The sequence below is a fragment of the Bos grunniens genome, chromosome 21, assembly GCF_055505025.1.
Source record: "Bos grunniens cultivar Pamir isolate PY7600 chromosome 21, Bosgru_T2T1.0, whole genome shotgun sequence".
Classification (NCBI taxonomy): domain Eukaryota; kingdom Metazoa; phylum Chordata; class Mammalia; order Artiodactyla; family Bovidae; genus Bos; species Bos grunniens.
In genome coordinates this window covers 20,342,125-20,365,425 of record NC_141185.1, presented here as the reverse complement: position 1 = coordinate 20,365,425, position 23,301 = coordinate 20,342,125, and the positions used below count along the sequence as shown (strand labels likewise).

The 23,301-nt window shown below is 38.6% G+C and overlaps 2 protein-coding genes across 38 annotated transcripts in view; one reads left to right on the top strand and one right to left on the bottom strand.

The window, feature by feature from the left end:
• LOC147349202 (transforming acidic coiled-coil-containing protein 3-like) overlaps nucleotides 1-4,217 on the bottom strand; it is a 115,937-nt gene extending 111,720 nt beyond the window's left edge. For 8 of the 13 annotated variants that reach the window (XM_086363390.1, XM_086363389.1, XM_086363388.1 and 5 more), the window contains exon 1: nucleotides 2,492-4,217. In XM_086363390.1, coding sequence (XP_086219516.1) covers nucleotides 3,364-3,783 — 420 coding nt within the window. In that variant the 5' untranslated portion in view covers nucleotides 3,784-4,217 and the 3' untranslated portion in view covers nucleotides 2,492-3,363. Of the gene's footprint in view, nucleotides 1-131 lie in introns of all 13 variants that reach the window. The other 5 variants (XM_086363395.1, XM_086363394.1, XM_086363392.1 and 2 more) reach the window with 1 other exon arrangement.
• LOC147349201 (uncharacterized) overlaps nucleotides 3,172-23,301 on the top strand; it is a 372,827-nt gene continuing 352,697 nt past the window's right edge. For 7 of the 25 annotated variants that reach the window (XR_015149585.1, XR_015149586.1, XR_015149579.1 and 4 more), the window contains exon 1: nucleotides 3,802-3,934. Coding sequence is in view for 5 of the 25 variants with exons in the window: in XM_086363379.1 (XP_086219505.1) it covers nucleotides 3,172-3,321 (150 nt within the window). In the remaining 20 variants the exon portion in view is untranslated. Of the gene's footprint in view, nucleotides 3,322-3,796; nucleotides 3,935-23,301 lie in introns of those variants that run through there. The other 18 variants (XR_015149578.1, XM_086363379.1, XM_086363381.1 and 15 more) reach the window with 4 other exon arrangements.

The window sequence follows — 23,301 nt, the reverse complement described above, 5'->3', positions numbered from 1 at the left end:
CGACCCTACCAGGAGTGCAGCTCCTTTGTCCTCACTGGGTCTAAGGGAAATACTCCACAAGCATGCCCCACCCATTGATTCTGATCACTTCACTGGTCCCTGTAACCAGGGGACAATGGTGCAAAACTCACTCATCAACATTTCCAGAATGACATCTGAAGGAGGACATTTAAGAGAATGCTGGACAAGCCATCAGCAACCTCAATTAGGTCCTGTCCCTGCTTGCAGTCCCTCTGAATCTGTTAATTCCAGTGGTGATTAATGATCTAAATGGAGGATGGTTGCCACCCTCTTGATCTCTGTTAGCCTTAGCTGTGCCTTTCTCAGATGCCAGTAGCAAAGGCAGGCTACTGAGCATGATCCCTGCACACAGTACCAGCACAGGAGTGGGCAGACCACAGAAGCTATGCCTCCTGGCCAACCTGGTGACCCGCCCCAGGTGTTACTCTAAGAAACTAGCTCACTCTCGCACTCCGCGAACAAGCAAGGGCACCTGTTTCTTGTTTTTGCTCCCTCACACTGCAGCATGAGCATCAATAAAGCTTTGCTGAAATCTTCAGACCTGAAATAAGTTTCTATTGATTATAGAGTCCAAGGACCCACGCTGGTAATAATTGTGTCAAAAGAACTCAAGAGCCAACATGAAGGGGATTCTGTTGCCCAAATATAAAACAATTTGACCAATAACAATAACTACCCTTGATTGAAAATAAGAGATACTTAGAATTAGAATCCTAATATATATCACATATACTGAAATAACATTTAATGAAAATACTAATACATAAAAATACTAATTTTCAATGTTGTAGGATATAAGTAAATCCATTCCTTATTTTGAAAATAAGGAAAATATTTGGAAAATAACATGAAAGAATTAAGCAAGTGAAATAGAAGAGAGGGAGACTAACTTTATGGGAAGTTTCCAGATAATAATATAAGAATGACCAGAATAACATTTTGTAATGCCTAACCAATTTATTGAATCTAAGTACTTGATCATCAGTTAACAGGTAGGAAGCAGTGCATTTCTCCAAATCATACTGGAGTTTGATCTAAGTTGAATGTACATTTTATGGGAAATATAGAACATAGAGGAAGCTGTTTATACTTTGAGGATTCAATCAGCAAATAATTCTATAGTAGTTGGTTTTTCTCAAAAGAAAGTGGCAAGGAAAAAAGATTAAAGAAATATGAGGCATGTCAACCAACCACAAAGAGTGGGCTTTATTTGGATTCTGATTAAATAAACTGTCAAGAAGAAATAACACTTATGAAGAAATTAGAAATTTTACTCACTTATTTAAAATAATAACCAACTTATTCTTATTATAATAGTATGGTTATGGCTTTTAAAACTATCATTGAGTGATAGTGAAATATGTATGGATAACATGACATGATGACAGATTTGCTTCATAATGATATGGAGTTGGGAAATGGATGAATCATGAGTCTCATGAATTGACAATTATTAAAACTAGGATCAGTACATGGGGGTTGATCTCATCATGGTGTCTATTTTAGTATGTTAAATTTATCCTGACTAAAAGTTTTAAGTACAGATTTTGCTGCCATAAAGTATACCTTTCTAATGGCCCATTATGAAGGTCAAAGTGCAGCTCCTGACCTAAAGGTACATTTACTCCATCAGCTTTTTAATTACGCTTGGATCTTGGCAGATAGCTTGACTTTCTCCAGGTTCGCTTTATAAAAAAGGAGTGGTCTCTTTTAAATGTTTATGGACAAATGAGTAAGCCCCTCACCTGGGATTATTTTGAATTGTTAATTTTTATTAGTAGAAATAGGCTGTATTCCCCCAGACCTCTAAAATCAACAAAAGATGTATTTCCACATTTAACAAATTTAAATTCTATACTAAAACAAACTTGTTTTCTCAGTTCCAAATTTATTCTTTTTATTAGAGAAATTTAAGTTTTTAATTATATCTATGTCAATGGCACCGCACTCCAGTACTCTTGCCTGGAAAATCCCATGGGCGAGGAGCCTGGTAGGCTGCAGTCCATGGGATCGCTAAGAGTCGGACACGACTTCCCTTTCACTTTTCACTTTCATGCATTGGAGAAGGAAATGGCAACCCGCTCCAATGTTCTTGCCTGGAGAATCCCAGGGACGGGGGAGCCTGGTGGGCTGCCGTCTCTGGGGTCGCACAGAGTCGGACACGACTGAAGCGACTTAGCAGTATAGCAGTAGCATGTTTGCTTGCATCATCCTGCTTGTTACTCTTCCATCTTAAAGTCTAGTACATGGAAAACTGAAAATAGGATCTTGGTCTATCACTCCTGAGGGACAAGCTTGTGTATTATTTTATGTTTTTATCCTTACTAAAATTCTGCCTCACACGCATTCATAATAATCTAAAACAAAGCCCATGGGATCTAGACCTGAGTGCATTTATCTGATATTAAATGTAATCCCAAATAGGTCATAAACTGTCAAGAACAAACAAGAACACAGTCATACATTTTACCTTTCTAAAAGCAGAGATAATAGTATGGAATTGATTTCAGCTCCACTTTCCCAGTTTCCGGACTCCCATGTCATATCTCCAACTTGGAGAATGAGGTCATCACAGATTCTGGTCATTGCTGGCTTCTTCCATGGTCTCCAGGGAGTGGATGCACTACTCTTTTCTCACACTTATCTGAAGGCCCTCTGTTTGGGCCTGATTTGGGACCTGGGCGAGCTCCTCTTTTGCCAGCTTTGGTTTCTCTCCTGCATGGTCTTCCGTGTCAGGTATCTCTGGCCTTCCTTTCTTACTCTGCAATTCTCAACACGCATTTTTGTTGTGCGGCGGCAGCATGTCCATGATGCACCCCACAGGCAGCAGCAGATCCCCACGCCAAGGAGGATACAGAGGAGCCAGCCAGGCCGGAGAATATCCGGAGCTTGCGGAAAACCAGGTTCTACGAGCTTGGCCTCCGGTGCGCGTGCAGGCTGGTCTCACGGGCCCGGGTCTTAGTGGACCTTCCTTAAAGGAGAAGGTGGAATTTGAAGTATAAGGACTGTTTCCTCCAGGCTGCTTCCTTAACCAGGGATGCCCCAAACTGCTCCAGAGTCCATCCACCCCGCCCAGTACCAGGAAGCTCAGTTGGGTCAGAGGTGCTCCTCATTCACATCCAAGGCAGCTCTGGCCACACGGAGGAGGGGATGAGCCCCGGGCTCACCGACCGCACTGCTGGTGGAAGCCCGCACACTCAGAGAATCCCAGGCTTGCCTGCTGCTCCTGGCGGTCCCTGCCCCGGCCTACAGCTGAGGGGTGTTATCCAACGGAAGCAGAAAGCACCTTGCTCCACCGAGGTGAGTTTGGTCGTCAAAGACCCTGCTCTGAGCCGTCCAGCCTCAGGCTCCACCAGCCTGTTTGAGAGTCTTCGTGGGGAGCCGGATCTCTCTGCATCCTCGGAACAGGTTAAAGTTTGGGTTACCCAGCTCGTCCCGGTCCACGCGGGAAGCAGAGGAGGGGGAATAGGGCCCTCCTCTACCTGCTCCGGGGCCTTTTCCTGCCTTGGTCTCCAGGAGGGAGGCTTGAGGCTGGGCCCCTTTTCCCAGTTTCCTTGGTGAGGGGGTTAGTTGGGGGGCTTTGTTGGCAGCGTCCTCAGAGACGTCAAATTCTGGCTTTAGGAGCCCACTCCTGGAAGAGTCGTCTGCTTGGGCATTGGCTCTTCCTTCTGAGGACGTGGGGGCGTGGCCCCTCCGGCCTTCAGAGGGCAGGCAGGTCAGTGTTTTCCGGGCTAGGCGTATACTCCGCAGCGGCTGCGGCATGCCAGGGGCCCGAGCTCTGTGGGCTCCTTCTAGGGGCCAAGCGGTGGAGGCGCAGACACCACGCCAGTTTTCTCCTTCCGTGCTGTGTGGGTCTCTCTTCTGTCTTGAGAAGACGTCCCCAGAGAGCCGTCCAGGACTGGGGAGTTCTTAGGTACGTAAGAAGAACTAACGTTTTCCTCGACGGCTTGCTCGGGGCTGCCAGATATTCGTGCCGGAGATGCCACTTGGTTTTTAAGACTTCTGGGGTCCGGCAAGAGTTCGAAAGATCTAGGAATTTTCAAAACTCCTAAACTTTTCCCTCTAAGCCACACATTAGCTGCATTTGGTAAATTTAATAAGTTGTATTTTAAGTTTTATTCGGTTAGAATATTTTTCAGTTTCGCTTTTGATACCCTCCTGGGCCCTTGGACTGTTTAATCAAAAGAAATTTGTTAGCAGGTGCAAGGAAAATTTCCGACAAAGCTTTAATAGGTTTCGTGGTGCAGCTGGAGGGAGCAAAAACAAGAAACAGGTGTCCTTGGCTAGTTGGTTCTTTAAATGAGATAACAAGCTGGGGGTGGGTCTTTGGCTTGGGCAGGAGGTGTAGTTTGAGTGGTCTGTTCACCACCTTAGTGGTCCCGGGTACAGCATTACCAGCAGTAGCCTGCTTTTTCTTGTGGTGTCTGAGAAAGACAAAGTTGTTTTGTGGCATTTTTGCGTCGTTTTATTCATAACTGCCTAAGTGTGCAGTTAATTTCAGTCCCTAATAGTTTCTTTGTTGGGCAAGGAGACATTTGTCCCGGTGCAAGCACTCTGCAAGCAAGCTGGAATCTAGATTGCCGGGAGAAATATCAATCACCTCAGATATGCAGATGACACCACCCTTATGGCAGAAAGTGAAGAGGAACTCAAAAGCCTCTTGATGAAAGTGAAAGTGGAGAGTGAAAAAGTGGACTTAAAGCTCAACATTCAGAAAATGAAGATCATGGCATCCGGTCCCATCACTTCATGGGAAATAGATGGGGAAACAGTGGAAACAGTGTCAGACTTTATTTTTCTGGGCTCCAAAATCACTGCAGACGGTGACTGCAGCCATGAAATTAAAAGACGCTTACTCCTTGGAAGGAAAGTTATGACCAACCTAGATAGCATATTCAAAAGCAGAGACATTAGTTTGCCAACCAAGGTTCATCTAGTCAAGGCTATGGTTTTTCCTGTGGTCATGTATGGATGTGAGAGTTGGACTGTGAAGAAGGCTGAGCACCTAAGAATTAATGCTTTTGAACTGTGGTGTTGGAGAAGACTCTTGAGAGTCCCTTGGACTGCAAGGAGATCCAACCAGTCCATTCTGAAGGAGATCAACCCTGGGATTTCTTTGGAAGGAATGATGCTAAAGCTGAAACTTCAGTACTTTGGCCACCTCATGCGAAGAGTTGACTCATTGGAGAAGACTCTGATGCTGGGAGCGATTGGGGACAAGAGGAGAAGGGGACGACAGAGGATGAGATGGCTGGATGGCATCACTGATTCGATGGGCATGAGTCTGAGTGAACTCCGGGAGTTGGTGGTGATGGACAGGGAGGCCTGGCGTGCTGCGATTCATGGGGTCGCAAAGAGTCAGACATGACTGAGCGACTGATCTGATCTGGTCTTAAGCACTCTGGTAGAAGGTCTCAGGCCCCAGCCTATCTCACACTGACCCATACCTTATTTAGAAATGGCAGCTTGATTTCTAAATCATTAGGAATTTTCATCTGTCTTTCTGATAACTGTTTTCTAAATTAATTCCACTGCTGATTGAGAATATCCTTTGTATAATTCCTGTTCTTTTAAAATTAAGGTCTGTTTTATGGCCTAGAACGTGGTCCATCTTGGTAAAATCAACATTAGCTTGAGAAATATATGGATTCTGCTGCTGTTGAATATTCTATAGATGTCAGTTAGATCAGGTGTACTGTAGCACAGGTTATGCAAAGCTGTGCTGAATTGATCCATCAACTGACAGAGGATATTGATGTCTCTGACTGTAATGGTGAATATTTCTGTTTCTCTTTTCAGTTTTATCATTTTTTCCCCCACCTGTATTTTGATGTTCTGTTAGGTACATGTGCATTTAGGAGTTTAATGTCTTTTGAAGACTGACCCTTTTTATCATTATACAATGCCCTTCTTTATCCTGGATAATCTTTCTTTTTCTGAATAAGCTTTATGTGAAGTTAATATAGTTATTCCAGGTTTCTTTGGATGTTTGTTAGTATATCTTTCTCCTTTCCTTTCCTTTATACCCAGATGTAGTTTTTGTATGTAGAGTGTGTTTCTTGTAGTCAACATATTTCGGTGTTTTGTTTTCTTTTTTCTGTTTAAACGACTCTGATAATTTCATTTTTTTCAGTTGATGTTTTTCAGATCACTTGAAAAGTGAACATTATTATAGTTGGATTATTATCTGGTGTTTTAATTGAGCTGTTATGTGATTTCATTTTGTTTCCTCACTTAGAATATCAACTGTATTTTTTAAACTCTTATTTAGTGGTGTTCTTGGATTTTATAAGATACATATTTTTAACTAATCTAGTTAAAGTTATAACTTTATAACTTTAACTAGATTAGTTAAAAATATGTATCTTATAAAATCCATATATATAAAAAAATATATTTTTTATATTTATTTATATATATAATATATATTTATATATATATAATATATATATAATCCATATATATAAAATATATATATAATCCATAATATATATATAATATATATTATATATATATAAAATATATATAATATATATATATAATCCATATATATTGTTTATTTATTTATATTTATTTATTTATATATATTTTTAATTTATTTATATATTATATATATTGTATATATTATATTATGTATTATATATATATTATATATTATATATATTTATATATATTATATATTTATTTATATATTTTTTATTTATTTATATATTATATATATATATTATATATATAATATATATATATCAAATCCATATATATATATAATCCATATATATATATAATATATATAATCCATATATATATAAAGATATATATATAAAAGATATATAAAGATATAAAGTTATAAGATACATATTTTTAACTAATCCACCTCAGAAAACATGGTACCACTTTAAATGTAGTGTAGGTACTCAGAACATTCCCAGTTTCTCTGGTTGCTTCTTATATTACTGTATTAGTCTGCTTGGGCCACTATAACAAAATACCAGACTGTGTGCCTTAAGGGCTTACCTGGTGGCTCAGATGGTAGAGTCTGCCTGCAGTGTAGGAGACCTGGATTTGATCTCTGGGTGGGGAAGATCCCTGGAAAAGGAAATGGCAACCCATTCCAGTATTTTTGCCTGTAAAATCCCACGGACAGAGGAGGCTGTCAGGCTATAGTCCATGGGGTTGCAGAGTCAGACACAACTGAGCAACTTCACTGCTTCCTGCTGTGTGCCTTAAAGAACAAAAATTTATTTTTTATCAGGTCTGAAGTTTGGGATGTCCAAGAACAAGGTGATCACCGGCTCAGTGGCTGATGGGAGCTCTCTTTCTGGCATGTATTTATATGGTTATCTTCTTGTAACATCTTCACATGGCAAAAAGAGAGTCCAAGCTCTTTGATGTCTCCCCTTACAAGGATACTAATCCTATTGGTTTGGGGCCCCACTCTTACGATCTCAATCTTAATTATCTTCTTATATGCTCTATCTCCAAATACAGTCACATTTGGGGTTAGGGCTTTAACATATAGGTTTTTAGGGGGCACAGTTCAGTCTGTGGTAATTAACATCATTCATTTCACTTACTGATGTGCTGCACCAATGCATTTTCACTAGTTTTACTTTAAGCACAGAATATCTTTTAGATCAGTTAAGAATAGAACATTATTTTACCTTTATTCTTTCTCTGATAGTCTTATTTATACAGATTGAAGTTCTGATCTATATCATTTTTCTTTTGCCTGATGATCTTAACATTTCATGAAAGGCAAGTCAGCTGGCTATTTCCTGTTTCTTGTTAGTTTGAGAGTCTTCATTTTCTCTTCACTTTTGATGAGTAGTTTACTGGATATAGAATTCCAGCTTGGCATATTTTTTTTCTTTCACCTTTTTAGTTTTCTTAACTCTCTTATATACTTTCTAATGAGAAATTTACTATAATCCATTTTCCTTGTTTATTCTTTCTCAATTTTCTTCTGTTTGGTGTTCTACAGTGTAAATATAATATGCTTGGATGGTTTTCTGTTTGTTTATATTCATCCTGTTTATTCATTGAGCTTCCGTAAAATGTGTTTTGGTGACTGCCACTAATTTTAATGGATGCTCAGCCATATCTATAAACCAAAATCTTTGAAACAAATACTGATTGAAATAAAGAGGAATATTTATTTGTAGTTTACTAGTACTGCAGCCTGGGAGACACAGATTCAACAAGCACTTAAATTGTGTTTTGCTAGCCTGTAAATTGCCTTGAGAATCCCAGGGACAGGGGAGCCTAGTGGGCTGCCGTCTATGGGGTCGCACAGAGTCAGACATGACTGAAGCGACTTAGCAGCAGCAGCCTGTAAAATAGAGGAAGCTTATAAAGGCAAAAGCTGTAAGGCCACAGTTAGTCACATACATTTTTTGTCAAGAATTGTAATTGAATCTGTCAAGAATGGTGCTTGTTAAGCAAGGATTTGTTGGGATCTGACATGGTTGCCTGGTTACAAGCAGTGAGAGGGACTTGAGACCTTAAAGTTGCAGTTGGTAGACATTGTTCCCAATACACCTGGTGATATCATTTGGTTTGATATAATTAGGAGGAAATTCAAGTTCTCAGTGGTCTAGAGATACATCCTGGAGCAGATCCTAAATGGTTTCCTGTCCCCAGTTTTGTGTGTCTGAACTATGAATACTCCCTGCTGCTGCTGCTGCTGCTAAGTTGCTTCAGTCGTGTCTGACTCTGTGCGACCCCAGAGACGGCAGCCCATCAGGCTCCCCTGTCCCTGGGATTCTCCAGGCAAGAACACTGGAGTGGGTTGCCATTTCCTTCTCCAATGCATGAAAGTGAAAAGCGAAAGGGAAGTCGCTCAGTCATTCCCGACTCTTAGCGACCCCATGGACTGCAGCCTACCAGGCTCCTCTGTCCATGGATTTTCCAGGCAAGAGTACTGGAGTGGGGTGCCATTGCCTTCTCCGATGAATACTCCCAAACAATTTCAATTTGTCATCAGTCATTATTAAATTTTTTTCTGCTCCATTATTTTTTTAAATTTTTTCTCTTGTGCCAATTATAGGTATGCTATAATTGTTTTTATATTTTCTCTTTATACTTCAGTTTGGAATATTTTTGTTTGTTTGTTTAAAGAGACTTTGTTTTTTTAGAGGAGTTTTAGGTTCACAGCAAAATTAAATGGAAGATAACATAGAGTTCCCACGCACCCCCTACCTCCATCAACATGCAACCTCTCCTGCAGTCAACATCCAATACCATAATATAAAAATGCCAACAGTCAGTGCAACTTCACTGTCACATCATCACCCAAAGTCTGCAGTTTACACCCATGTTCATTACTGGTTCATTAGCAAATTACATAGTTCATTATCAAATGTTATTGATATTCCTTTAAGGTCACTGATTCCTCAGTTGTGTTGTCTACTGATGAGCCCATGAGGGACATTCTTTCTTTCTGTTACTGTGTTTTGATTTCTAGTATTTGCTTTTGACTCTTCTTGTAGCTTCTATCTCTTTGCTGATATTACCCATGGCATTGCATATTGTCTCCTTTTTTCCATTAGAGCCTTTAACGTATTAATGATTGATATTTTAAACCCACTACATCCAGCATCCATATCCTATCAGATCATGTTTCTGATACTGCTGTATCTCTTTAGACAGTGTTTATTTTTTCTTGCTTTTTGGCATACCTTTTAATTTTTTTTATTATAGAGCAGACAGATTATACTGGGTAATAAGGCATCAGAGACTTGGGTTTGATCCCTGGGTTGGGACGGTCCCATGGAGGAAGAAATGGCAACCCACTCCAGTATTCTTTCCTGAACAATCCCATGGATAGAGGAGCCTGGCAGGCTATAGTACAAAGGGTCAGTTACTGAGCACATGCGCACACATACACACAATAAGAAATCAAGTAAATAGGCTTTTAGTGAGAATTTATATTAATTTGGCTTGGACCTGCATTTAATGTTTGTTCAACTGTAGGTGCAAGATGCTTCGAATTCCTCTAATGCCATTATTTTAATCTCTTCTCTTGACTTGGGGGCTTCTCTGTACTGCTACTCAGAAAGAGTAAGCATCTTTTAGCTCTTTTAGCTACTATCTCCTGGAGCAGCCTCATTGTGGTGCTAAAATGTGGGGGAGAAGGAGCACTCTACAATCTACATCTACAGATGACTTGACTGCAGCCATGAAATTAAAAGACATTTGCTCCTTGGAAGAAAAGCTATGACCAACCTAGACAGCATATTAAAAAGCAGAGACATTGCTTTACCAATAATGGTCAAAGCTATGGTTTTTCCAATAGTCATGTATGGAGATGAGAGTTGGACTATAAAGAAAGCTGAGTGATGAAGAATTGATGCTTTTGAACTATGGTGTTGGAGAAGACTCTTGAGAGTCCCTTGGACTACCTGGAGATCCAACCAGTCCATTCTAAAGGAAATCAGTCCTGGATATTCATTGGAAGGACTGATGCCAAAGCTGAAACTCCAATACTTTGGCCACCTGATGGGAAGAACTGACTCATTTGAAAAGACCCTGATGCTGGGAAAGATTGAGGGCAGGAGAATGGGAAAACAGAGGATGAGATGGTTGGATGGCATCACCGATGCAGTGGAGGTGAGTTTGAGTAGGCTTCAGGAGGCGGTGATGGACAGGGAAGCCTAGTGTGCTGCAGTCCATGGGTCACAGAGTCAGACACAACTGAGTGACTGAACTGAACTAGTTTATGGCTCTGGATCTCCCTGGTGGCTCAGATAGTTAAGAATTGGCCTGTAATGCAGGAGACCTGGCTTTGATCCATGGTTTGGGAAGATTCCCTGGATAATGGAATGACAACCTACTCCAGTATTCATTCCTGGAGAATTCCATGGACAGAGGAGCCTGGTGGGTTATAGTCCATGAGGTTGCAAAGAGTCAGACACAGCTCAACTACTAACACTGTAACTTTTATGACTCTAGCAGCTTCTGCTCCCACTAAGCAGACGTTGGCTCTGATCCTGTAGCTTCACCTTTCTCTCCAGATTTAATAGTGGCAGTTTGCACTGACATCTCAGATTGCTAAAGGATCCAAGAAATGTCACCAATTTTTGGATTTTCCAGGTTTTTTCTTCTTATAAGAATCAGAGTGACTGCTTCCAAAATTTTTATGTTTTTAAACTGAAAGTAGAAATGCCTGTTTTTCTAATTTTTGAAAACTGATTTTGTGTAAGTTTAAATGACTAAGCATTGCCATCTCAACTGCTTTTAGTTCAGAATATTTGAGCAGTATCACGTATGCTATAGCAATCTAATTTTTGCATTAATATTTTGAGGCATGCTTATGTTAACATTTGAATGAAATCTTAAATATAAATTCATCTGAATTGTTCAGATATTTCTATTAAATATTTTAAAATCTTCCACAAATATAATAGGTATATATAGAAAAATATTCTTGGTTGGAGTGCAAGAAACACTTTTTAATGGGCTATAGCAATTAACTGAGATTTACTTGAATGGAGATTTATTAAATACTTGAGGAATTCTCTGTCCATGACTTTACAAAAGTGTTGTTATCCCTTTCCCAAATAAGGGCTATCAGCCCTGGGATTTCTTTGGAAGGACTGATGCTAAAGCTGAATCTCCAGTACTTTGGCCACCTCATGCGAAGAGTTGACTCATTGGAAAAGAATCTGATGCTGGGAGGGATTGGGGACAGGAGGAGAAGAGGACGACAGAGGATGAGATGGCTGGATGGCATCACTGACTCCATGGACATGAGTCTGGGTGAACTCCGGGAGTTGGTGATGGACAGGGAGGCCTGGCGTGCTGTGACTCATGGGGTCACAAAGATTCGGACACGACTGAGCGACTGAACTGAACTGAAATTTGGTTTAAAATGCTAGTAGTCTAAGGCAGCAGAGGTGTTGGAAGTTTGCTTTCTCTGCAACTTTGAAGAGAACATCATGATGTCCCATTAAGACTCTAAGCACAGACAGAAATGGAAAGACAGCTTTTTTTCTTTTCATTTTAAAGGTTTTATTTACATTAAAAATGCAATTTCATGTTAAAGGGGAAAAGAAATCATTGTGACACTAAATCTGCAGCAAGTTTTGTACATTCTGCAACTGTACACATTGGAGACCTACTAGGGTGAATTAAAGATGCTGATTCTACAGTTTTCACAAGTAAACAGGAGATGAAAATAGAATCAGTCACAAACCACTAGAGAATTATAGCAGCATGCCATGATGTTGATTTTTTTATTTTAGCAAGTAGACTTTAACACATGTTAATGATTTGAGTGATTATCCATACAAGTACTATAAATAATCTGATGCAAATATATGCATACTTTAAAAAATATGTGAAATAATTGCATTATCAGGTGATATTTTTCCTGTTATTATATGTTAACTGGTCTGTATTTCAATTTCATTTTCTTATGAATTTAGTTTAGAGATAGGGTAATTCAAATATATTTTCAAAATAATCCTAACTTAAAAACCAATTTCTTTTTGATAATGTATTATACTCTATATCTGACATGTTTCTAGTACAATTCAGAACCAAATGGCTAGGTTTCTTTGGCCTAAATTGCTAATTTGTTCATAAAGTTAAATCACATTCAAGTACCTTAAGAAAAAATTCTAGCAGAAATCTAATTACTAATATTATTATTATTAAATTAACATTAAACCAACCCAAAGTGAAATCACTAGTTGTTTATTACTTTGACAAAAATTTTACATTTTCTTGTAAATATTAACTCAGCTTTAGTAATGCCACTGAAGTTTTATAGCATAGCACTTGTGCTTTGATTTATGACTTAGATTGTAGTTATAGTCAAGAAAATATTGTTCTCTCCGATTAAAAAATATCAAAGGGAAAAGGCACAGAAAGTTTTATGTGCTATAGTAACTAGAAAATTATGACAAAGTTAATGCATACATATGGGCGGTTTCCACCTAAAAAACTCAAGATGCATGAGCCTCTTTTCACTGAAATGAACACTTCGTCATTTTCAGCCTTGGTAATGAGAGTCTCCCCAAAGAAACAAGAAGTGTCTTGTTTGCCCAGTTCTAGAATTATGTTTGACTGGTGCTATTTCTCAAAGTTACATCTTAATTTGTTTTCTGGGCTTCATTGGAAAGTGTCTGATGCATCCTCACCTTCATGTTTGCAGTCCTGAAAATGAATCTTTCTAGAATAAGAAGACTGGAGAGGACTTTTTTAAAGGGCTTAAAATGAAAGTATATGACAAAGATAAAAATATTATGAAGGAAAATAATCTTCAACAAATATAAACTCACTTGACAGTAAGGACTTTGGGAAATAGTAATGCAGTGTTATTTATGTTCTATACTCAGTTGAGGCTTATGGGCACATCATTTTAATTCAAGACAGAGTTAAGTCATGCTTTAATACATTTAGTAAAAATAAATATTATAATGAAATAAGACAGATTCACAGTAGCAGTTATCCCTATTTGAACTTATCATTGATAGTTTATATGAAGAAGTGACAGCTGAGCCCTGACTTCAAAGTTTCACATCAGCAGGGGTAAAGGAAAGAGTCCAAGTTGAGCGGTCAGTCTGAACATTAGCACACAGTGTTAGAATGTGGAAAATACTCTCTATAGGAGAACATACTTGTGTTTCAGCAGTGGAAGATACATGGTTGTTAGAATTTAGAACTGATACTTGGGTATGGCCACTTTGTTGAAGGCATGGCTTCGGCATTTAGAGACATTATTTTGGAAACATTTCTGGTCTGGGGGCAATAAGGAGGTAATTACAACTGTCAATTGTAATTTCCCAATTACAAGGAATTAGGAAAATACTTTTTGGAAATATAAATTAAAAAGCTAGAAGATTATGATAGGTTTTAGGGATAGAAATAATATATCTGGTAACTGATTAAAAATGGTTAGAAAAGAGTTGAAGATAACTGACGTCAAACTTAAAGACTTTGGGGCTGTTATGCTTTAATAAAATGTGAGGAAAAACAAAGAGCAGATTTTAAAGAATAAATTACTGTTTGTTTTGGATATCATGATTTTCAGGTTCAGTTCAGTTCAGTTCAGTCGCTCAGTCCTGTCTGACTCTTTGTGACCCCATGAATCGCAGCACGCCAGGCCTCCCTGTCCATCACCAACTCCTGGAGTTCACTCAGACTCACGTCCATCGAGTCAGTGATGACATTCAGCCATCTCATCCTCTGTCGTCCCCTTTTCCTCCTGCCTCCAATCCCTCCCAGCATCAGAGTCTTTTCCAATTAGAGGGGCTTCCCCAATGGCTCAGTGGGTAAACAATCCACCTGTAATACAGGAGACATGGGAGACATGGATTTGACCCCTGGATTGGGAAAATCTCCTCAAGGAGGTAATGGCAACCCACTCAAGTATTCTAACCAGGAAAATCCCATGGACAGGAGTCTGGCAGGCTACAGTCCAAAGAGTCACAAAGAGTTGGACATAACTGAGCAACTAAGCATGCATACATGTTATTAGAGAGCCCTCATATTCATTGTGATAATTTGCCTATATTATAGATGATAAATTAAGTCTAAAAGAGGCTAAGGTCACATGATCTTGAGTTATTTAGCAGACGTTTGAAGTCAGTTTTGTCTAAAACAGCAGCTCTTTTCTATAAAGCACACATTTCTTTTTGTCAGTGTAAGTATGACAGGTTGTATTTAGTAAAGGACTCGAGAATGTGTAAGAAAGCCCAGACTGGCCAGGCTGCTCGCTTTCTCCTACAGCTTCTACTACTTGGAACATATCATTCAACCATAGTGAGTTTCAATGTAGGTTTAAAATGTGGATAATAGCACCCACCCTAAGCTTCTTGAAAAGATTATATGTAATACTGTTTTAATAAATTGAAGTAACATCAAAATTCTCCAAGCCAGGCTTCAACAATATGTGAACTGTGACTTTCCAGATGTTCAAGCTGGATTTAGAAAAGGCAGAGGAACCAGAGATCAAATTGCCAACATCCATTGGATCATCAAAAAAGCAAGAGAGTTCCAGAAAAACATCTACTTCTACTTTATTGACTATACCAAAGCCTTTGACTGTGTGGATCACAACAAACTGGAAAATTCTGAAAGAGATGGGAATACCAGATCACCTGACCTGCCTCCTGAGAAACCTGTATGCAGGTCAGGAAGCAACAGTTGGAACTGGACATGGAACAACAGACTGGTTCTAAATAGGAAAAGGAGTACGTCAAGGCTGTATATTGTCACCCTGCTTATTTAACTTATATGCAGAGTACATCATGAGAAACACTGGGCTGGAAGAAGCACAAGCTGGAATCAAGATTGCCAGGAGAAATATCAGTAACCTCAGATATGCAGATATCACCACCCTTATGGCAGAAAGTGAAGAAGAACTAAAGAGCCTCTTGATGAAAGTGAAAGAGAAGAGTGAAAAAGTTGGCTTAAAACTCAGCATTCAGAAAACTAAGATCATGGCATCTGGTCCCATCATTTCATGGCAAATATATGGGGAAACAATGGAAACAATGGCAGACTTTATTTTTTTGGGCTCCAAAATCACTGCAGATGGTAACTGCAGCCATGAAATTAAAAGATGTTTGCTCCTTGGCAGAAAAACTATGACCAACCTAGACAGCATATTAAAAAGCAGAGACATTACTTTGCTAACAAAGGTCTATCTAGTCAAAGCTATGGTTTTTCCAGTAGTCATGGATGGATGTGAGAGCTGGACTATAAAGAAAGCTGATTGCCGAAGAATTGATCCTTTTGAACTGTGGTGTTGGAGAAGACTCTTGAGAGTCCTTTGGACTACAAGGATATCCAGCCTGTCCATCCTAAAGGAAATCAGTCCTGAATATTCATTGGAAGGACTGATGCTAAAGCTGAAGTTCCAATACTTTGGTTATCTGATGTGAAGACCTGACTCATTTGAAAAGACCCTGATGCTGGGAAATATTGAAGGCAGGAGGAGAAGGGGACAACAGAGGATGAGATGGTTGGATGGCATCACTGACTCAATGGACATGAGTTTGAGTAAACTCTGGGAGTTGGTGATGGACAGGGAGGCCTGGTGTGCTGCAGTCCATGGGTTCACAAAGAGTTGGACACGACTGACTGACTGAACTGAACTAAACAAAAAAATAAATATTTATATAAGACTGGAAAAAAGTGGGTCATATTCACAGACAATAAATATCAATGTTTTTTTGCTAGACCAATACATATGACATGACATTCAAGGGTGACATCAACTTTTGACTCACATTTCTTAGGAAGGTGAGTTATGAAAATGAAGATCCTGTTACATCTTTGGAGGCCACAGAGATCAAGACAGTATGATATTATAGACAGACTGAGAATTCTAGCTTTGGCCTTTTTGCACTCCACTGTATCAGTGGTTTCAAAAGTGAACTGCCCTTTACTTGTGGGGCATTCACATACCTGAGAAGCTACCGTTAATCACAGTATATATTTAGAGTATGTGAACATGTGAAAATAAAGATAAAAACTGTGACCTCCCCCTATTATGACTCTTGATACAATAGGGATAACAACTATTACAGCACCTCCAAGAAACAGGTTGAACAAGATCTCATATTTGTGCCAGGGAGGCTGGTGCTGGTGCATAGGACTCTCTAGAAACAAGAGAGTCTACACAGAGAACACCTTTATGTACTGGACAGTCAGTAGTTCAGCTACCTTCCTCTTCTTTGAAGAGGCTGGGTTACTGGGCTGGTAGCATAAACTGGCGTCATCTCCCATCATGGCAAACACAGACCTCCCATTTCAGGGGTAAAGGAGTAGGAGAACTTACTGGAGTTAGTGTTTGTTTCTAGGAGTTATTCAAGAATCTTCTTTGTCTCTCTTCTGTGAAGAATGACAGACACCTCTGCTTATATTATAATACTGATGAACTCTGTTTCTTCCTCTCTAGATATGTTTGATCAGGTACTGGCACATCTCATCTCAATGGAATTGAAAATCTTTTTATTTGTGTGGCTTAGGGGAAATAGGTCATCTTATTTGCTTTGATCTGAGTATTAGTCTATTGCAAATGAACAACAACAACAAAAAATGTTCCACATGTTCTGTGTCAGTTCATTCCCATTATCAGTGTACTGCGCAGTGGTGTGGGACCAAAAGTCAAGTTATAATTAGCATACTATTTTAATTCCTCCACCTCTTGGTATGTATTCCTCTGCTTAAGACAGCCAGGACCAAGTCAGGACCCAGGGTATTGTTGATTTCCTGGTCAAAAGCCTGGTGACATCTTGTGAATATCATATGAAATGAATTCACATACTTGTAAAGCTTTATTATAAGGCACAGAAAAGGAACCAGTCTCTGTATTGGGACAAAAATCATAGACCTTTGAAAAGTGTTTCTGTAAGCAATAAGAGAACTTTGAATATCTTCAACGTATTTATTTATTAAAGTTCAGAAGGACATTTGATGAGATCGAATAGCTTAAAAGGTCGTGAAAAGTATAATAAAGGTTATTGTAGAGAAATGTGATTGACAATTTCTGCTTTAAAAGTGCACTTGGAGGGAGTAAATATAAGACAGGGTAATAGAAAAGCCCATTTTGTGAAATAGAGGATAAAGTTAAGAAATTGATGAATCATAAAGGCAAAGCATAGAAAACACAGAGTAGATCTCAGATGCCCAATGTAGTCTCATTTAATTAATCTTTTTACATATTTATTGATTATTATAATTTTATATAAAGCACACTCCTGCTTGTTTGGGACCTAACACTTAGCATAGCAGACACTGTCCTTTTTTGGGAAGAGGCTAAAGTCAAGCAAATGAAACAGAAAATTAAGTAATTATGATAAAGCATGATAAATTGTCTGATCAGGTAAGTATAGATTGCTAGGAGAGTGAATAATGTTTATATGAGAGTACTCTTAATAGGATCATAGAGCCTTCTTAGAGAAAATGACATTTAAAATGAGATCTGAAATATGATAGTAGGTAAAGAAAGAAATGATGTGTTGGATTTCAGAGAAAATATCATGTATAATGCTCCATTAGGTCCATATAGAAGAGAGAACAGGCTTCCCTGGTGGCTCAGATGGTAAGCAATCCACCCATAATGCAGGAGACCTGGGTTCGATCCCTGGATTGGGAAGATCCCCCGGAGAAGGGAATGGTTACTCACTCCAGTATTCTTGCCCAGAGAATTCCGTGGCCAGAGGAGCCTGACAGTCTGTAGTTCATGGGGTTTCAAAGAGTCAGATACAACTGAGAGCCTAACACATACTTTTCACACACAAAGAGAGAACAGGGCTTCCCAGGTGGCTCAGTGGTAAAGAATCTGCCTGCCAGGCCAAAGACATGGGTTTGATCCCTGGGTTGGGAAGATTTGCTGGAGGAGCAATGGCAACCCACTCCAGTATTCTTGCCTGGAAAATCCTGTGGACAGAGGAGTCTGGTGGGCTGCAGTCCATGGGGTCACAAAAAAGTCAGACACAACTTAGTGACTAAACAATTGCAACAAAAGGAGAGAACACAGTACATTCAAAGAAATGAAAAACATTCTGCTTTTGGTTGAACAGAGGGTCCATTTCTTTCGGTTGTATAATTCACTGGGTTAAGCTTAATTAAGCCAGATACTGGCAAACTCTGACTCAAGCCAAAAATTAAGAAGCAGTAGCAGGGGCCAGTGTGTCTAGAGACCTGCATTTCTTACTGTGACTGCACAAAAATTGAGTGCACACCGACCGTAGGAAATTATTAGATTTCATAGGACTTTGATGCATTCTAGTAGTTTATAGCAATTTCTTACTTTTGATCATAGATGTCATGTTCTTGGATCTACGAACATCCTCCATGTCTTTCATTAGAGTGCATTGAAAGCAGGTATCTTCCAAAATGAATTTTAAATTAATTAATTTTTTCTGTGAGATATCTCTGCATCAAATGCATCTTTTATTTATCCTGAACCTTGAGTACTGTATTTCCCATTTTTTAATCTACCAAGCACTATAATCTTCCCTATAACCCTGTAAAGTTGGTGCTATTTTTTTTTTTAAACATTTATTACTTAAACAATGAGAACACTAAGACACAGGGAGCTTGAGTTACTGGCCAAAGTCTTCAGAGCTAGAATAGTGGAGATCGTTTTCAGATACATTTATTCCAAGTGCAGAGCTACCTTCTTAATCACTATATTTTAAGAAAACCTATCTATAGATAATTTTTAAAGTAATATCATTGTTGATTTAAGAAATGTGAGGGAATAAGAAAAACAGACAAGATAAAGGAAATTAGTGAAGAAAGAAGAAAACAGAAAATTTTTCTGAGCTGAAACAAGTTTATTTTACCAAATGCCACCATATGCTCCCTATAATGAAATATGTGTGTTTATGAGACTATGTAAGCTCTTTTTTAAGCATCTAGGCCAAAAATATTGTAAAGTTTAAAAATAAAATTAAAAAAAAAGTAGATTGATAATAGTTTTTTCCCTGTAATTTGAAAATTTTTTATAAATTTATTGAGATTATTCTTTCACTTTTAAATGTAAAATATAATCTCAGAGTTTTGTACATAGAAAATATATGAATCTTGTGTGAGATACAACACAGAAGAAATTGTACCACTAAAATACTCTTCATGAAAATGCCACTGGATAAAGAATGCAAACTAGTAAAGTGCGCGCTAACCAGATGGAGTTCAAAGTCCTTATAGTGAGTGGTAGAAGTCTTCTGGATGAGAGGCATTAAAAGGCAGCCAGGGTGACTGGAACCAGGAGAGGAGATTGGTATGGCAAGAAATAGACCTGAAGAAGTGGAATGATGAATTAGATCAGATGGGGTTTCATAAGCCAAGTTAAGTCGTTTAGTCTTAGTAAGAATAGTGAGATGCCATTAGAAAACATTAAGAAAAATCACATTTTGGTTTCAAAATGATCTTTGTTTCTAGTGTGGAGAATGGTAGCGAAGGTGCTGAAAAATGAGTAGAGAGAAGTCAAGTTGTTCTGGGACAATTCTAGTTTTTTTTATCACCCTTTTTATTTACTATTATTCATAGTAACCTATATAATGCAAAAATGGAAATATTTTAAAAATTAAAATTATGTCTGAATGTTACAATAATATTCTCATTTTTTAAAATAATCATATGAATATCTTCTGGGTAAATCCAACAAATGAACTGAAACATTATTATCACAAATTAAAGTTCAGTAAGATCATAGGTTAGAAGTATACATAGTTTCTTTAATAGTGTGAACGAACCAAAGCTTCTTAACCTAATATCTGTCATACAAATATATCCCTGATTAAACATGAGTTACAAGAAAAAAATTAAAATTGGTAGAAAATGTACATGCCAATATTTTTCAAACATTCTATTTGAAATGCTTTTTTCTTGTACTAAACTCAAGGTAGAAACTAAGAATGAAGTGAAGTGGTAGTCACATAGTTATGTCTGACTGTTTGCAACCCCGTGGACTATAGCCTGCCAGGCTCCTCTGTCCATGGGATTCTCCAGACAATAATACTGGAGTGGGTTGCCATTTCCTTCTCCAGGGTCTTCCCAACCCAAGGATTGAACCCGGGTCTCCTGCATTGCAGGCAGATTCTTTACTATCTGAGCCACCAGGGAAGCCAGAGAAACTGTATAGGAATGTAATTGATAACAAAACAATGCTGCTGCTGCTGCTGCTAAGTCACTTCAGTCATGTCCAACTCCGTGAGACCTCATAGATGGCAGCCTACCAGGCTCCCCCATCCCTGGGATTCTCCAGGCAAGAACACTGGAGTCGGTAACAAAACAATGAAATATGCATAAAACAAAACAAAGGAAATATCACCATTGCTAAAGAAAAGTTTGAGTCATCTGCATTAAGGTGCTCAGGCAATCTGTGAGAAATTATGAAGCTGTGAAGAAATGGAAGATATTCTCTGAATGAACCTGTGAATTTATATACAGGAACATAATAAACAAGAGCAGCTAACTATGGAGACAGAAAATGCAGTTCAACAGGGGAGGGGGGAGAAACAGTATCATGGAATGCAAAAAGTTACAAGTTTCAGTGGTAAAATGTATTCAAATGATTTGAAGGCTACTTAAGAACTTGAGAAGGCGATGGCACCCCACTCCAGTACTCTTGCCTGGAAAATCACATGGACGGAGGAGCCTGGTAGGCTGCAGTCCATGGGGCCGCTAAGAGTCGGACATGACTGAGCGACTTCACTTTCACTTTTTGCTTTCATGCATTGGAGAAGGAAATGGCAACCCACTCCAGTGTTCTTGCCTGGAGAATCCCAGGGATGGGGCAGCCTGGTGGGCTGCCGTCTATGGGGTCACACAGAGTTGGACACGACTGAGGTGACTTAGTAGTAGTAGTAAGAACTTGAAAAAAATTAGAACTAGTTGTTGAATGGTCATATGTTGAGGGGTCATGATGACATGTAATTACATGGTTTATTTGGAGATATTTAAACTAAGTAAAATAGATCATTAATTGTAGACACATCTCAGAGATATTGTGGCTTTGTTTTCAGAACACAGAGATAAAGTAAATATTAAAATAAAGTGGGTGACACATATTTTAATTTTCCAATGCACATAAAAGTTATGTTTATATTATACTGCAATTGAGTATAGTATAAAGCCTCCAATAGCATTATGTCTAAAATAAACAATGCACTTAACCTTGATTAAAAACAATTTTTTGCTAAAAGTGCTAAACTTCATCTGAGCCTTCAGTGAATCATAATCTTTTTTGTTTGTGGAAGTTCTTGCCTCCAAGTAGATGGCTGCTGACTGACTGATCAGGGTGGTTGTTGCTGAAGGTTGGGGTGACTATGGCAATTTCTTAAGATAAGTCAACAGTGAAGGTTGTAGCATTGATTGATTCTTTGTTTCACAAATGATTTCTCTGTAGTACCCAATGTTGTTTGATGGTATTTCACCCACAGAAGAACTCTCAAAATTGAAGTCAATCCTCTCAAACTCTGTTGCTGCTTTAATAGCTAAGTATATGTAATATTCCAAATCCTTTGTTGTTGGTTCAACAATTTTCACAGCATCTTCACCGGGAGTAGATTCTATCTCAAGAAACCACTTTCTTTGCTGAGCCATAAGAAGCAACTCCTCATCTGTTAAATTTTTATCATCAGATTATAGCAATTTGGTCATATCTTCAGGCTCCACTTCTAGTTCTCTTGGTATTTCTACCACATCTGCATTGACTTCCTCCACTGAAGCCTTGAACTCCTCACAGTTATCCATAAGGAATGGAATCATTGGCTTCCAAACTCCTGTTAGTGTTGATATTTTGACCTCTTCCCCTGAGTCACAAATTTTCTTAATGGCATCTAGAATGACAAATCCTTTCCAGGTTTTCAATTTACTTTGCCCAGATCCATCAAAAGAATTGGTTTCTATGGCAGCTATATTGTTATGAAATATAATTCTTTATGACTTGAAAGTCTAAATAACTCCTTGTTCCATGATGCTGAATTCATGCTGTGTTAGCAAATGTGGAAACATCATTAATCTCATTGTCCATCTCCACCAGAGTTCTTGGGTGACCAGGTGCATTGGCACTGAGAAGTATCAGTTTGAAAAAAAAATTTTTTTAGCTGTAGGTGTCAACAGTGGGCTTAAAATAGTAGATAAACCATATTGTAAACAGATGTGCTATTGTCTAGGCTATATTATTCCATTTACAGAGCATAGGCAGAGTAGATTTAACATAACTCTTAAGGGTCCTAGGATTTTCAGAATGGTAAGTGAGCATTGGCTTCAACTTGAAGTCACCAGTGCATCGGTCTCCAACAAGAGTATCAGCCTGTCTTTTGAAGCTCTAAAGCCAGTCACCAATTTCTCTTCTCTATCAAAGTCTTCTAATGCAACTTCTTCCAAAAGAAAGCTGTTGTGTCTCCATTGAAAATCTTTTGTTTAGTGCAGCCACCTTTATTAATGATCTTAGCTAGATCTTCTAGATCTAGCTAGATCTAAGCTAGAACTTGCTGCAACTTCAATGTCAGCATTTATGATTTTATGTTAGGGAGAGGGCTTCTTCCCTTAAACCTCATGAACCAATCTCTACTAGCTTCATACTTTTCTTCAGCTTCATCACCTCCCTCATTCTTCATAGAAATGAAGAGAGTTAGGTTAGGGTCTTGGTCTGAATTAGGCTTTGACATAAAGGAGTGCTGTGGCTGGTTTGTTCTTCTATCTAGACTACTAAAACTTTCTCCATTTCACCTATAAGGCTGTTTCTTATTCTTGTGTTCACTGGAGTAGTAATTTTAAGTTCCTTCAAGAACTTTTCCTTTGCATTCACAA